General features: G+C 52.9%; 2 protein-coding genes across 2 annotated transcripts in view; one reads left to right on the top strand and one right to left on the bottom strand.

Moving 5' to 3' along the window:
• The window catches only part of LOC146830151 (killer cell lectin-like receptor subfamily G member 1), a 151,024-nt gene extending 139,619 nt beyond the window's left edge, over nt 1-11,405 (bottom strand). The window contains exon 1 of the mRNA XM_085604400.1: nt 11,177-11,405. Coding sequence (XP_085460526.1) covers nt 11,177-11,405 — 229 coding nt within the window. The remainder of the gene's footprint in view (nt 1-11,176) is intronic.
• Nucleotides 11,406-11,462: 57 nt separating this feature from the next.
• LOC146830150 (C-type lectin domain family 2 member D-like) overlaps nt 11,463-15,492 on the top strand; it is a 154,433-nt gene continuing 150,403 nt past the window's right edge. The window contains exon 1 of the mRNA XM_085604399.1: nt 11,463-11,733. Coding sequence (XP_085460525.1) covers nt 11,532-11,733 — 202 coding nt within the window. The 5' untranslated portion in view covers nt 11,463-11,531. The remainder of the gene's footprint in view (nt 11,734-15,492) is intronic.

Raw genomic sequence — 15,492 nt, 5'->3', positions numbered from 1 at the left:
CCTCTGAGGCCAAAAACACCCTCAGACCTACAGGCACATCCCTCTGAGGCCAAAGACACCCTCGGCCCTCAGACCTACATGCACGTCCCTCAGAGTGTTAAAGATTACAGGAATCCGTTAGCATGAGCTGAAAGCCATATTGAATTTGGCAGCCATTTTAGTTAGCTATGTGCTAGCCATTTGCTCTTTCCCTCATTCAGAGCCTTGCTCATGCTCAGAAGGGCCTAGCTAGTAGAATGCACCTGTTCCTAGTATAGAACTGTCAGGCTATTCTAACTGATGTCAGCAACTTATTACTCCTCCAATTTGTTGACTGTGCATTTTCAGTATGACCATCTGTGTGTGTAACTCTTCTCATGTGTACTTGTACCGCCTTCTTTTGAGCCCCTGTGTGGGTATATAAGGCCCCTGTTCTCTGTACTCCTTAGAATGCCTGCTACAGTGACTTGAGAATACTGTATGACGCAATACTCCCTCTTCTGAGGTTAAATAAAAAAATGTCTTTTATATTACAGCTTCTGTGCCAATCTCTTCTTTGCTGTTGGTTAAAAGGACCAGGTGTATCAGTGAAGCCCCTGAGAAGGTTTTGATTTCTGCAATTGGTGCCCTCTGTGAGGCTCATCAGAGAAGTGGCTATCCATGGGAGTGGTCTTGATGGGAAACAGGAATCTACTGGGGAGGACAGAACAGGACTCTAGTAAGAAGGTACCATGAACTGAGATTCTGTCTCTGCAGCCCAGTATATTTCTGGTCTTCCTGATTTGACTCCTCCAACTGCTTACCACTCCTGACTGAGAACATTTTTGTCGTGAGTATTCTAAAAACGCCCTGAAACCTACAGGCACATCCCTCTGAGGCCAAAGACACCCTCTGCCCTGAGACCTACAGACCCATCCCTCTGAGGCCAAAGACACCCTCACACATAAAGGCACATCTCTCCGAGGCCAAAGACACCCTCAGACCTACAGGCACATCCCTCGGAGGACAAAGACACACTCGAACCTCAGATCTACAGGCACATCCATATGAGGCTAAAGAAGCCCTTGGCTCTGAGGTCTACAGGCACATCCCTTAGAGGCCAAAGACACCCTCGGCCCTCAGACCTACTGACACATTCCTCTGAGGCCAAAGACACCCTCAGTCCTGAGACCTACAGGCAAATCCCTCTGAGGCCAAAGACAGTCCTCAGTCCTCAAATACACGTCCCTCTGAGGCCAAAGACACCCTCAGCCTTGAGACCTACAGGCACATCCGTCTGAGGCCAAAGCCCCTCCTCGGCCATCAGAACTACAGGCACATCCTTCTGAGGCCAAAGACACCCTCAGACCTATTGACACCTCCCTCTGAGGCCAAAGACACCGTCGACCCTGAGAACCACTGACACATCCCTCTGAGACCAAAGACAACCTTTGCCCTGAGACCTACAGGAACATCCCTCTGAGGCCAAAGACACCCTTGGTCCTGAGACCTACAGGCCCATCCCTATGAGGCCAAAGACATCCACGGCCCTCAGACACACAAGCACATCTCTCTGAGGCCAAAGACACCCTCAGACCTACAGGCACATCCCTCTGAGGCCAAAGACACCCTCAGACCTACAGGCACATCCTTCTGAGGCCAAAGACACCCTCAGACATACAGGTTCATCCATTTGAGGCCAAAGACGCCCTTGACTCTGAGGCCTACAGGCACATCCCTTGGAGGCCAAAGACACCCTTGGCCTTCAGACCTACTGACACATCCCTCTGAGGCCAAAGATACCCTCGGCCCTGACACCTACAGGCACATCGCTCTGAGGCCAAAGACAGTCCTCAAATACACGTCCCTCAGAGGCCAAAGACACCCTCGGCCCGAGTCCTACAGACATATCCCTCTGAGGCCAAAGACACCCTGACCTACATGCACATCCCTTTGAGGCCAAAGACACCCTTGGCCTGGAGACCTACAAGCACATCCGTCTGAGGCCAAACCCCGTACTTAGTCCTCAGACCTACAGGCACATCCTTCTGAGGGCAAAGACACACTCGGCCCTCAGACCTACTGAACACATCCCTCTGAGGCCAAAGACACCCTTGACCCTGAGAACTACTGACCCATCCCTCTGAGACCAAAGACGCCCTGAAACCTACAGGCCCATCCCACTGAGGCCAAAGGCACCGTCAGACCTACAGGCACATCCCTCTGAGGACAAAGACACTGTCGCCGTCCAAGTGTCCTCAGAGTCGCACGATGCTGTATGGGGTCCACCTCCCGATAACCCCTTGGTCTGATAGATATATAACAGACACAGAAGGGTGATCAGGCGAGGGAAGGAAAGGAAGGGGACAGCTGGGAGGGAGATCTGAAAGAGAAAGAACAACATGCAATGGTTACATCAGCCCCTATCTCTCTCGCTATCACCCCGTTCTTCTCTAGCTCCCCCTTTTACCTGTAAAAGAAAGAATGCTCTCGGGGAACAGGAGACTGGAAAGACCTGCTCGCAAGGCAACTGGAACCCTACAGACAAGATACCAATCAGCAGAGGTCGTAGTATGCAAGCACCCTCGTAACTCCCCTCAGCTACAGGACCTACCATGAACTCAGGATTCTTCTCAGTACAGGGGGGGGAAGGACGTATGCCAGGAGTCACCTTTCCACCCCTGTATGGAGTACAAACGAACACACATAAAATGCAGCAGGGCAAGGAACAGGATACTTCTCCTGGTCGCCCCCACGGGTTCTCCAGGCGAACCTCAGTCACACCGTTATACTACCAGTAGGCAGAGTTCACTATATACAAGAACGAAAAGATGCTGTCCTTGAGGAGACTATATATTACTCCCTCAACACAACGCGGAATATCGCTTTCCGAAAGTTACAGCCCTCCGCCCTGTTGTGTGTCAATTGAGAGCAATGACCGGAGTTAACTCCGGACCTAGGTGAATGCGACCCCGCACGCCGCAGTACGGCTTCCAACGGGGCCACGGAACGATAGAACAGGGACACACAATGACAAGCTCCCCTTCGCGAGGAGTTCTGACCAAACCAACACGGAGAATGGCGACCCCGCACGCCTCAAAGCGGCATCCAACGGGGCCACGGTACTCGGACCCTGAAAGTCAAGACGAACCTCGCCTTGCTTCAGCAACAACAACCAAGGAATGTCAGGACGACAGAAGCCAGCAAAGAATCACAGTTTTGGTGCAGAGCACCCCTACCCGATACGCTGTTCTCTGCTTGCACTTCCGACCTGGATACAAAATAACCGGCACCTGACTGCCGCCGGATGTTTCCTTTTCTTCGCCGGCGCGTCCAGCGTGCTGACGTCACGTACGTCCGCACGCATTGCCTCATGGGAATGGTAGTTCCCGTCATGTCCGCCGACCGCGGGTGGTTCCCGCTCGGACTGGCAGTGCTCTCTGGCGCACCCTGTGAGCCACAACAGTACATCCCTCCCCCGAAGAGCACTGACATAAACAAGCTTTTTTCGGATATTTCTTGTGGAATTGAGCCACCAGTGCAGGAGCGTGGACACTGGAAGCTGGTTCCCATGAGTTTTCCTCCTCCCCATATCCCTTCCAGGCCAGCAAGTACCACAACCTGGAGCGATGTATCTTGGAATCCAAAACCCCTCTCACCTCGTACTCTGCTTCGCTATTTACAATGACTGGAGCAGGGGCCTTATTGGGCTTCACCAGCGCTGGCTTCACTAGGGACACATGAAAAGTCGGATGAATGCGCAAGGAGGAGGGCAAAGAAAGTTTAATCACTACCGGAGTCACCAATTTCACCACCCGATAGGGACCTATGTACTTGGGGTTGAATACGCTATAGTGTTTAAACCGGATGTTTTTTGTGGATAACCACACATAATCTCCCACTTTATATACAGGTCCCTGCCGTCTGTGTTTGTCGGCGGAAGCTTTGTATCTGTGCTTGGCCTCTCGCAGATTGCCTCTGGCCTTCAGTAAAGTGGTGTGAATGCGCTCTATTCTACTCTGCGCTTCTGGAACCTTAGTTGGTTGTATTGGATTAAGGAAGGGCGAAAACCAAGGATGGAAACCATATGTGCAGTAATATGGTGTGAGTTTGGTGGATGCATGTGATGCGCTGTTATACGCCACTTCAGCTAACCATAGTAAGTCCACCCAATCGTTTTTTGAAGCGCTGGAGTAACACCTTAAGTATTGCTTAAGGGTTTGATTGACCCTTTCGGTCTGTCCATCCGTTTGCGGGTGAAAACTAGTGGAAATGTTGGATTCTATCCCCAACGATGAACACCAGGTCTTCCAGAAGTTTGCTGTGAATTGGCTTCCGCGGTCCGAGACAATCCTCCGGGGCAGGCCGTGTAGGCGGACCACGTTCAATAGTAGTATATGTGCCAACTGTCCTGACGTGGGTATTTTCTCACAGGCTACGAAGTGTGCCATCTTTGTTAAATAGTCCACAATGACCGTGATAACGGTACATCCCTTGTTGCTAGGCATTCCCACTATGAAGTCCACCGAAATGTTTTCCCACGGGAGATTGGGTGTGGGGAGCGGTTGTAACAAACCTGCTGGTTTGGAATGTGAGGCCTTCATTTGACTGCATACTCTGCACTCCTTCACCCAAGTGCCCACATCCTCCCGTACCGAAGGCCACCAGAATTGCCTTAGGACCCTATCAAGGGTTTTCTCTCGGCCGTTGTGACCTGCGCAGGGTAGAATATGACACCATTTGAATGCTTGAAGACGTAAGGCCCGAATGGGCAGAAGTATCTGCTTTCCCCGTATCGGTAGATCATGAATCAAGCTCCAGCTGGGATTGCTTCTCAGCCAGGTTTTCCATCGGTTTGTCTGGACGTTCCGGGATACACTTCTCAAGAACGGATCTGTACACGTCGCCCCCATCACGTGTTCAGGGCTGATGATGGCTCCTTTAGGTGATGTAGGGAGAGCGGCCTGGGAAGCTTGCCGGGATAAAGCATCTGCCTTTTTGTTTTCCTTTCCAGGCCTATAAGTAACAAGGAAGTTATATCCCGCAAAAAAGAGAGTCCACCTTAGTTGACGGGGGGTTAGATGTCTCGCTGCCGTCATGAACTGTAAGTTCCTGTGGTCGGTATAAACCGTAACCACGTGTCTGGCACCCATGAGATGATGCCTCCATTCACTGAAGGCATCTTTGATGGCGAGTAGTTCTTTTTCGGCGATGTTGTAATTGCACTCCGCGGAATTCAATTTGTGACATGTATGCCACTGGATGCAGTTGCCCTGTTTCGACATGCCTCTGTGATAACACCGCTCCCAATGCTGTGTCGGAGGCATCGGCCTCCACGATAAATGGACATTCAGGGTGTGCATGAGCCAACACCGGGGCCGTAGAAAACGCCTCTTTTAGCTCATCGAAACCCTTTTGGGCCCCAGCGGTCCACTGGAACACCGCCTTCTTGCGCAATAGCTGAGTGAGAGGGGTTGCCAAGTCTGAGAAGTGGTGGATAAAGCGACGATAGAAGTTGGCAAACCCCAAAAAACACTGTACATCTCTGAGGTTGCGGGGAGTAGGCCATTGTTTAACTGCCAATACCTTCCTTTCTGACATTTTCTGCCCCCAGGGTGTGAGGTTCACCCCTAGAAACTCCACAGACGTCACCCCAAACTCGCACTTACTGATTTTGCAAAATAAATGGTGTTTTCTTAGAGTTTGAAGGATGGTTTTTACATGTTGCGTATGTTCCCTGGTGTCCTGGGAGTAGATTAAAATGTCATCGATGTACACTATGACAAAGTGGTCCAGATATTCACGGAGTACATCGTTTAGGAAGAATTGAAAGGCCGCGGGGGCATTGCATAGCCCGAAGGGCATAACTAAGTACTCATAGAGTCCGAATCTGGTTTTAAACGCAGTCTTCCATTCGTCCCCTCTCCTCATTCGGACTAAATGGTATGCCCCCTTCAGATCTAATCGCGTGTAGATCGCTGCCTCTTTTACCTGCTCCAACAGAACGTTGATTAGTGGTAGCGGATACCGGTTCTTCACGGTAATGGCATTTAACGCCCTGTAGTCCACGCACGCGCGAAGCTCGCCATTGGCTTTAGGAATGAAGAAGAGAGGCGACGCTGCTGGGGATTTTGACACTCTTATAAACCCCAGGCCCAAATATTTATCCAAATATTCCCTGAGGTACTTATGTTCTGGCTCCGTTAGGGCATACACCCGTCCCGCGGGAACGACCGCCCCCGGTATCAGGTCTATTTGACAATCGTATGCCCTGTGGGGAGGCAGGACTTCGGCGTTGTCTTCGTTGAAAACATTGTGGTATTCTTTATAGACCTCGGGTAATGTTACTGCTTGTTCCACTGCGGTCGCCACCTGGTAACAAGTTGCCAATGACATGGCAGGGTTTCTTGCAGAAACGTTGCAGTTCGCTAGACAGTAGTCGGAGGTAAACTGCAGGGTTTTTTCGAGCCAATTTATGAGCGGGTTGTGGAGGCACAACCAAGGCAACCCTAGTATTACTCCATAATGGGGTGCTGGAATAACGTTAAAGGAAATCAACTCCTGGTGCTCCGTCCCCTGTTTTACCGATAAAGGTCCTGTATGGTATCTCACCGGTCCTGAATCCAACATTTTTCCATCAACCGCAAATACCATCTCCGGCATGCTTTTCTCCTGTAACGTTATTCCGAGCCGTACCACCTGATCTTGGTCCATAAAACACCCCGTGGCCCCAGAATCCAATAACGCCCGGACTTGCAACCACCTGTCTTGCACCAAGATGTGCACGTCCACATAAAAATGGCTTCTTTCCTTGGTCTTCAAGTCTTCCAACGAAGGGATGTACAGTGCGCTCAAAGGATTCCCTTCATCCTCCTTTAAGCCGGAGCGTTTCCCGCCTCCGCGAGGGTGGTTCTTGTAACCGCAGCTTTCTGATCCGATCGTGGAGTTTTGGGCCGCAGACTGCATTCGCGAATGAAATGCCCTTTCCGTCCGCAATACAAGCATAGGCCTTTCTTCCGCCTATACTCTCGTTCTTCGGAGGTGAGCGGGGAACGGACGGCTCCAATTTCCATAGGCTCGGTTTTTGAGGAACCAGGGTGGTTTGCTGCCCTAGCAGGTTCCACAGTAGGCACCGGTCTCTCCCGCCGTCTGTGGTCCCCTTTTCTCATGCTTAGGCGATGATCCAACCTTAACACCAAACTGATGAGTGCCTCACAGGTGACTGGTTGCGGGTCGATCTGCGCCACCACATCCTTCAAGTCTTCGCTTAGCCCTTGATGGAAAAGAGCCGCTTGCTTCTCTTCTGGCCACTCGGTTTCAGTGATCAGTCTCCGAAAATCGTTAATATAGGAGATAACATCCCTATTGCCTTGTCGCAATTCTAGCAGATCTCTGTCGGCTGAGAGCGTGGCGGCTCGACGGTTGAAGGTTTTCTCGAATTCTTCCAGAAATGCGTTCCAATCATATAGGAGCTGATCGTCTCTTCTCACCAGCGGGACTGCCCATTGAGCTGCGTCCCCAGATAAATACGAGAGAAGAAAGGCTACCTTTGAATGGTTTGTATTAAACGCCCTAGCCCTGCAGGTAAAATGTAACATCACTTGCGTGAGAAAGACTTGCAACTTCCCGCCTTCCCCGCTGAACCTTTCGGGAGTAGCTAATTGCACGGGCGTGGGAATCTCCACAACAACGGGAGCCGTAGGGGTGGCGCGGGGTAAGCCTGCATCAAAGGGATTGCGTTCCAAGCGATCTACCTGCGCCTGTAGTGTTGCTGTTTCTGTTCTAGAGGCAGCTACCTCAGCCTGCAACAAGGCCAACGCAGCTATAACATCCTCAAAGGTGGCCATCCCACCGTGCGACTGGGAGGACAGTTATCCGTGGGCCGGTTATTCTGTCGCCGTCCAAGTGTCCTCAGAGTCGCACGATGCTGTATGGGGTCCACCTCCCGATAACCCCTTGGTCTGATAGATATATAACAGACACAGAAGGGTGATCAGGCGAGGGAAGGAAAGGAAGGGGACAGCTGGGAGGGAGATCTGAAAGAGAAAGAACAACATGCAATGGTAACATCAGCCCCTATCTCTCTCGCTATCACCCCGTTCTTCTCTAGCTCCCCCTTTTACCTGTAAAAGAAAGAATGCTCTCGGGGAACAGGAGACTGGAAAGACCTGCTTGCAAGGCAACTGGAACCCTACAGACAAGATACCAATCAGCAGAGGTCGTAGTATGCAAGCACCCTCGTAACTCCCCTCAGCTACAGGACCTACCATGAACTCAGGATTCTTCTCAGTACAGGGGGGGAAGGACGTATGCCAGGAGTCACCTTTCCACCCCTGTATGGAGTACAAACGAACACACATAAAATGCAGCAGGGCAAGGAACAGGATACTTCTCCTGGTCGCCCCCACGGGTTCTCCAGGCGAACCTCAGTCACACCGTTATACTACCAGTAGGCAGAGTTCACTATATACAAGAACGAAAAGATGCTGTCCTTGAGGAGACTATCTATTACTCCCTCAACACAACGCGGAATATCGCTTTCCGAAAGTTACAGCCCTCCGCCCTGTTGTGTGTCAATTGAGAGCAATGACCGGAGTTAACTCCGGACCTAGGTGAATGCGACCCCGCACGCCGCAGTACGGCTTCCAACGGGGCCACGGAACGATAGAACAGGGACACACAATGACAAGCTCCCCTTCGCGAGGAGTGCTGACCAAACCAACACGGAGAATGGCGACCCCGCACGCCTCAAAGAGGCATCCAACGGGGCCACGGTACTCGGACCCTGAAAGTCAAGACGAACCTCGCCTTGCTTCAGCAACAACAACCAAGGAATGTCAGGACGACAGAAGCCAGCAAAGAATCACAGTTTTGGTGCAGAGCACCCCTACCCGATACGCTGTTCTCTGCTTGCACTTCCGACCTGGATACAAAATAACCGGCACCTGACTGCCGCCGGATGTTTCCTTTTCTTCGCCGGCGCGTCCAGCGTGCTGACGTCACGTACGTCCGCACGCATTGCCTCATGGGAATGGTAGTTCCCGTCATGTCCGCCGACCGCGGGTGGTTCCCGCTCGGACTGGCAGTGCTCTCTGGCGCACCCTGTGAGCCACAACAGACACCCTCGACCCTCAGACCTACAGGCACATCCATATGAGGCTAAAGAAGCCCTTGGCTCTGAGGTCTACAGGCACATCCCTTAGAGGCCAAAGACACCCTCAGCCCTCAGACCTACTGACACATTCCTCTGAGGCCAAAGACACCCTCAGTCCTGAGACCTACAGGCAAATCCCTCTGAGGCCAAAGACAGTCCTCAGTCCCCAAATACACGTCCCTCAGAGGCCAAAGACGCCCTCGGCCCTACAGACATATCCCTCTGAGTCCAAAGACAACACTCAAATACACGTCCCTCAGGGGCCAAAGACACCCTCGGCCCTGAAACCTACAGGCACATCCCTCCGAGGCCAAAGAAAGCCCTCAGTCCTCAAACACACGTCCCTCATAGGCAAAAGACACCCTCGCCCCTACAGGCACATCCCTCTGAGGCCAAATACACCCTTGGCCCTAGGAACCTACAGGCACATCTCTCTGAGACAAAAGACAGCCGTCAAATACACATCCCTTTGAGGCCAAAGAAACCCTCGGCCCTGAGACCTACGGGCACATCCCTCTGAGGTTAAGACACCCTCGCCCCTCAGAGCTACAGGCACATCCCTCTCAGGCCAATTACACCCTCAGCCCAACAGGCACCTCCCTCCGAGCCCAAATACACCCTCGGCCCTTCAGGCACATGAAGTCCAATTGGTCGCACACTGCTCCACCTACCAGCGTGTTGCCCCAAAGACTTGTGGTCCCTGAAGTCAGCGTCGGCGGGTACGCCTATGCCCGAGTCATGAGTGCAAGTAAGTGTAGCGTTAGCCATCCCTGGACACGTGTTTCGAGGTAGTTGCCTCTCGTCAGCAGGGAGTAGGAAAGTGTGTAGGGTTGCTGTGTAGGCTGCTAAAATAAGTGTTTTCAGGTAAAGTACCTCTCGTAGCGCGCAGGTGCGTAACCATGAGCTCGTCAGCTCCACCGGCTCAAGGAGCCTGAATATTAACTAAAGTCCAATTGGTCGCACACTGCAATGACGAGCGGTGTGCGACCCACCTCGCATTTTGTATTTAAAGCTCCCTGAGCCATGGGTTGACGAGCCCGGATCCCGCACCCGCGCGCCGTGAGAGGTACTATACCTGATCATTTTTTGGCAGTCTACTTGGCACCCCGCATACTTACCTGCTCCCTGCTGACGAGAGGCAATTACCTCGAAACACGTGTCCAGGGATGGCATTTTAACTATATACTCGTGGCATAGGTTTTCCCCGCCGCTGTCACTACATCCTCCAGAATCCTATGGGGCTATTTGCTAGTATGACGAGCGGTGTGCGACCCACCTCGCATTTTGTATTTAAAGCTCCCTGAGCCATGGGTTGACGAGCCCGGATCCCGCACCCGCGCCCCGTGAGAGGTATTATACCTGATAATTTTTTGGCAGTCTACTTGGCACCCCGCATACTTACCTGCTCCCTGCTGACGAGAGGCAATTACCTCGAAACACGTGTCCAGGGATGGCATTTTAACTATATACTCGTGGCATAGGTGTACCCGCCGCTGTCACTACATCCTCCAGAATCCTATGGGGCTATTTGCTAGTATGATGAGCGGTGTGCGACCCACCTTGCGCCTTCAGGCACATGCCTCTGAGGCCAATTACACCCTCAGCCCTACAGGCACATCCTTCAGAAGCCAAATACACCCTCAGCCCTACAGGCACATCCCTCAGAAGCCAAATACACCCTCAGCCCTACAGGCACATCCCTCAGAAGCCAAATACACCCTCAGCCCTACAGGCACATCCCTCTGAAGCCAAAGACACTCTCAGACCTACAGGCACATCCCTCTGAGGCCAAAGACACTCTCAGACCTACAGGCACATCCCTCTGAAGCCAAAGACGCCATCGACCCTGAGACATACAGGCACTTCGCTCCGTGTAGATACACCTCCGAGGTCTACAGGCAGTCCTACACACACATCCCTCTGAGGCCAAAGCCCCCTAGGCCCTCAGACCTACAGGCACATCGCTCCGTGTCCCAAAGATACACCTCTGAGGTCTACAGGCAGTCCTACACACCCATCCCTCTGAGGCCAAAGACTCCCTCGGCCGTCACCCTCAGGTCTCACCTGCCCAGACCCTGGGCTCGTCCCTCTTCGCTGGGAGCTCCGATGATCCTCCCTGGTGGGGAATTGGCCTGGTATCGGGCCCCTGTAGCAGTGGCTTCTGAACCTCGAGTGTGGAGCCTCCGACCTGTCGGGACGGGGAAGGAGTGGAGTCAGGACTGGAGCCCGAGGAAGACTGGCCGTCCTCGGACCTCAGCCGCTCGGCCTCTGCTGCTGTCCCCGGGGCCGCCATGAGCCGATATGAGACCGGCCCATGGGGCGGGGCGGAAGCTCCCACCTGACCCTCCTGAGCTACTTCCACTTTCAGTTTCGGGCGTGACCTCGTCTTCGAGGCACGGAGTACTGGGAGTTGCGGGCGATGCTGAGGGGCCCAGGCCCAGATCCCGACCCCCGGGACCGGCGGGTCCTCTCCCAGACGAGGCCAAAGCTCTACCGGGGGCTGGAGGGGGAGGCGCTCCGGCCGATCCCCGAGTCTGAGGCCCGCAGGGGGCGCTACGTGGCCCTAGTGCTGAGCGAGGCGCTACAGTGCTGGAAGGACCTGGAGGCGGTGGGGGGCGTTGGTGAGTAGAGTGGTAGGGGGTGAGACCCTGAGCTGGGGGTGAAGGGAGACCTATGGGTCCAGAGACGGTGGGGGCGATGGTGAGTAAAGGGGTGAGACCCTGAGCTGACGGTGAGGGGGGAGCGGGGCGCTACGTGACCCTAGTGCTGAGCGAGGCGCTACAGGGGTTGAAGGACGTGGAGGCGATGGTGGGGTGAGACCCTGAGCTGACGGTCATGGTGATTTGAGGGGTTATCCACTGGGCCGACTGGGGGTCTGGGGTGAGGGAGGGGAGCCCCCTTGACACCTCCAGTAGACATTGGGGGCTTTGTTTACAAACGAGGCTTGGAGTCGCCTGGGCGGGTTGTTATATATGGGAAGGGGGGCAGCGGGTCGCCTAGCTCCTAAAGCGCGCTCCTGACAGTCACAAAAGTGCCAGAGAACAGAACCAGGTTGTGGAGAAATACATTGTTTACATTAAACAGGAGGAGAAAATATCTGTAACGAAAGCGTGTTTTGTTTCAGAAATGTTTAATGCAAACACATTTCAGAAGTAAACTTCCCCCGCCCAAAACTTCGTCGTCCGCCGAAGAGAACAATTTTGCACTTTGCAAAATTGTCATCTTATTTCCGGCAGCATACTCGCTGTCAAATAAAGGCCGAACTGGAAAAGATGCTGACTTTGGGCAATATAACAACACTTAAGCCAGTGCTGGAAAGGAAACAAGCATTGGCATAGCCAATAGGTCTCGCATTTTGGAAGTGAAAGCAGACCCACTAGTTTTGTCATTGTTTCGTCCCGCTGTTGTTCAGCATCCGCAGGTGCGATGTTGCGCATGCGTGCACCGGTCATTTATACGATGGGGAGGCGGAAGAAAGAGGAGCGAGGAAATGTAGCACCAGCGGAGCATATCCAGGCTGTTGGCTATTGGTTTGTCAATACTTTGTAGCCACAGACAGTCTAGTAACAACGACTTCAAAACACCTTCCAGTGTGTCTGGTGCCCCCCTCCCCCCCCACCCTTCGAAGAACGACTGACACATTGAATAGGAGTAAAATCTAGATTTTAGACCCTTCATATTGGTGTATTTGTGTTTTAACCTAGTGACGCTAGTGAGAGCCCACGGTGTCCCCATGTGCAGCAAGCATTCTTATGTAAATGACGTTGACATGGTGTGGGCGCCGGAGCAGCCAGCTGTGGGGAGGGTTCTTCGTGGAACGCCAGACACAAGCTCTCCAGGGCGAGTTGTGGCTTCATGGGGCAGCCTGGCCCTGCTGGTGGGGGCCGTAAGGAGGGAGTCACCCGGCTGGACCTGGGCTGATAGCAGCCCACCCGGCCCTGCTGGGTGAGTGAGATAAAGCGGCAGCGGGGGGCGCTGTCCCGGCTCCCCTTCCATGCTCATGGAGGCCGTCTTCAAGATGCATAGTGACCACACCGTCATCCGCTCCACTCAACACACATGCACAGACGTCACCCATAGATTACACCGACACTTTCATTGTGGGTGAAGAACTGCTGCAGGTTTATTTCATACAACATAAGTATGACGATAAGTGGGTTATCTTACGGGCGATCCAGGGCAAGCAGCCCCTCGCTGCTCCGCCCGCCTGGCGAGCCAGCACGCACGGTGGGTCGATGCCCTGCAGTGCGGCACATATTTTCAGATCATCCTTTGGATCACGTGATCTGTCGCATACTCCCGCCCCTTTTGACAGGGGCGGAGCGTGTTGTGGCACACCCCCGGTTGGTTCAGGCCCCCCAACCGCCCGAAGGACTAACGGGGCACCGTCGCGGTCTTCGCAGAACCTCATTTGGCTCCCGGACCTTGGCTCGGGCACCCTTACTGTGCCGGACAGGGGTACCCTTACTGTACCGCCTGTCGCAGAGGTACCCTTACTGTACCCTTCTGCCTCCAGATCGCCCTGTAACTCGTCCTGCAACGCAAGAAAAAAAACCAATACATTAAAACGTTCCAATAGCGCGCTACCTCCGCTGCGCAGGGTAAGCGGAAAGGGTGGGAATACGCGTGGCCAGGAGGAGCGCGCAGGAAGCAGAGGAAGATCAGAGGGGGTGAGGTGCCTAAAAAGGGGGGGCTAGCCTCGCCCACCCTAGTGGCACGCCTCCCCCGGACAATCCCATTGGGGGCCTCCCCGAGGTGCGGCCTCACGCGAGGCGGAGCAAGGGGGGGAGGCTCCGACGGGCGGCCACTAGAAGGCTGCCCTGCTGATGTCCCCCTGCGTGGGACGCGGGCAGCGGCATAGTGACCACACCGTCATCCGCTCCACTCAACACACATGCACAGACGTCACCCATAGATTACACCGACACTTTCATTGTGGGTGAAGAACTGCTGCAGGTTTATTTCATACAACATAAGTATGACGATAAGTGGGTTATCTTACGGGCGATCCAGGGCAAGCAGCCCCTCGCTGCTCCGCCCGCCTGGCGAGCCAGCACGCACGGTGGGTCGATGCCCTGCAGTGCGGCACATATTTTCAGATCATCCTTTGGATCACGTGATCTGTCGCATACTCTCGCCACTTTTGACAGGGGCGGAGCGTGTTGTGGCACACCCCCGGTTGGTTCAGGCCCCCCAACCGCCCGAAGGACTAACGGGGCGCCGTTGCGGTCTTCGCAGAACCTCCTTTGGCTCCCGGACCTTGGCTCGGGCACCCTTACTGTGCCGGACAGGGGTACCCTTACTGTACCGCCTATCGCAGAGGTACCCTTACTGTACCCTTCTGCCTCCAGATCGCCCTGTAACTCCGCCACAGCTCTGGGGAGGCTTCCGTTGCTGCCAGAGCCCCCCCTTCCTCCCTTTGCTGTTATAGGTGCCCTGCCCTTACGAGCTAGCTTTGGCGTATATGGCATTAAATCCTATTGTGATTTTCAATTGGGCCAACTGGGGTCATTCTGGCTCGGAAGTGTTTCCAACAGCTAAGCCCCAGTAAAGCAGGATGGAGGTAACGTGCGAGTTAACTGCCTTCCCTACGTTTATCCACACAAGCTGACATCACGGGTGTCGAATGATGGGATGGGCACTAAAAGCTCTGAACATCAGACGGTATGGGGGCAACAGCCTCTGTCTTTGTACTCTCACCCAGCACACAGGAAACATACGCTGACTGTCCCTTGCTGCTTCACGTCACTGCCCCTGAATGGTTAATGCCACAAACTTAGCTAGTGACAGCATTATTGGCAAGGGATTCGTTGAGACAATCTTGCCTCCCTGCAGCATGCTAATACACTTCAATTTAACAGGTTAACTGCTAACTGCCGTATTACCTTTTTGGCTATTAACCTTACATTTTCTTTCTCTCACGTTGTATTATTATCCTATTGTTTACTTTCAATGACCAATCTCAGCAACATCTCCCTGGATTGGCCTCCCCACTGCCAATAATGACCCAGCCTTCTGGGGATCATCTTAACTACCAAATAATACAGGTTTCATTAAATATTTTTGCAAGTGAAGTTACATTAACTTAGATGATGGAGTCTTATTCTAGCCTTGTTCTTTAATTGGGCATATAAAATCAAACTAAGATAAATATTATTGAAATATTTCGGTTCATTCCTACTTTTAATTCCTTAAAATTGAAGCTTCGTTCCAGAAGACGACATGTAATTAGCACCAAATTTTTTATTTTTTTTTTGGTCAAAGTCAAATCAGTTATAAAATTCAAAACCTAATGCTAACCACAACAATCGGGGACAAATGTGCAAATGTCTTTTTAACAGGCACTGAAAATATTTACCGTTTTGTGTAATGTTCGTTAT

This window comes from Triturus cristatus, chromosome 5_1 (genome assembly GCF_964204655.1).
Source record: "Triturus cristatus chromosome 5_1, aTriCri1.1, whole genome shotgun sequence".
Lineage (NCBI taxonomy): Eukaryota > Metazoa > Chordata > Amphibia > Caudata > Salamandridae > Triturus > Triturus cristatus.
Note: the sequence above shows the minus strand (reverse complement) of the source record. Positions and strands in the feature narration are given on the sequence as shown.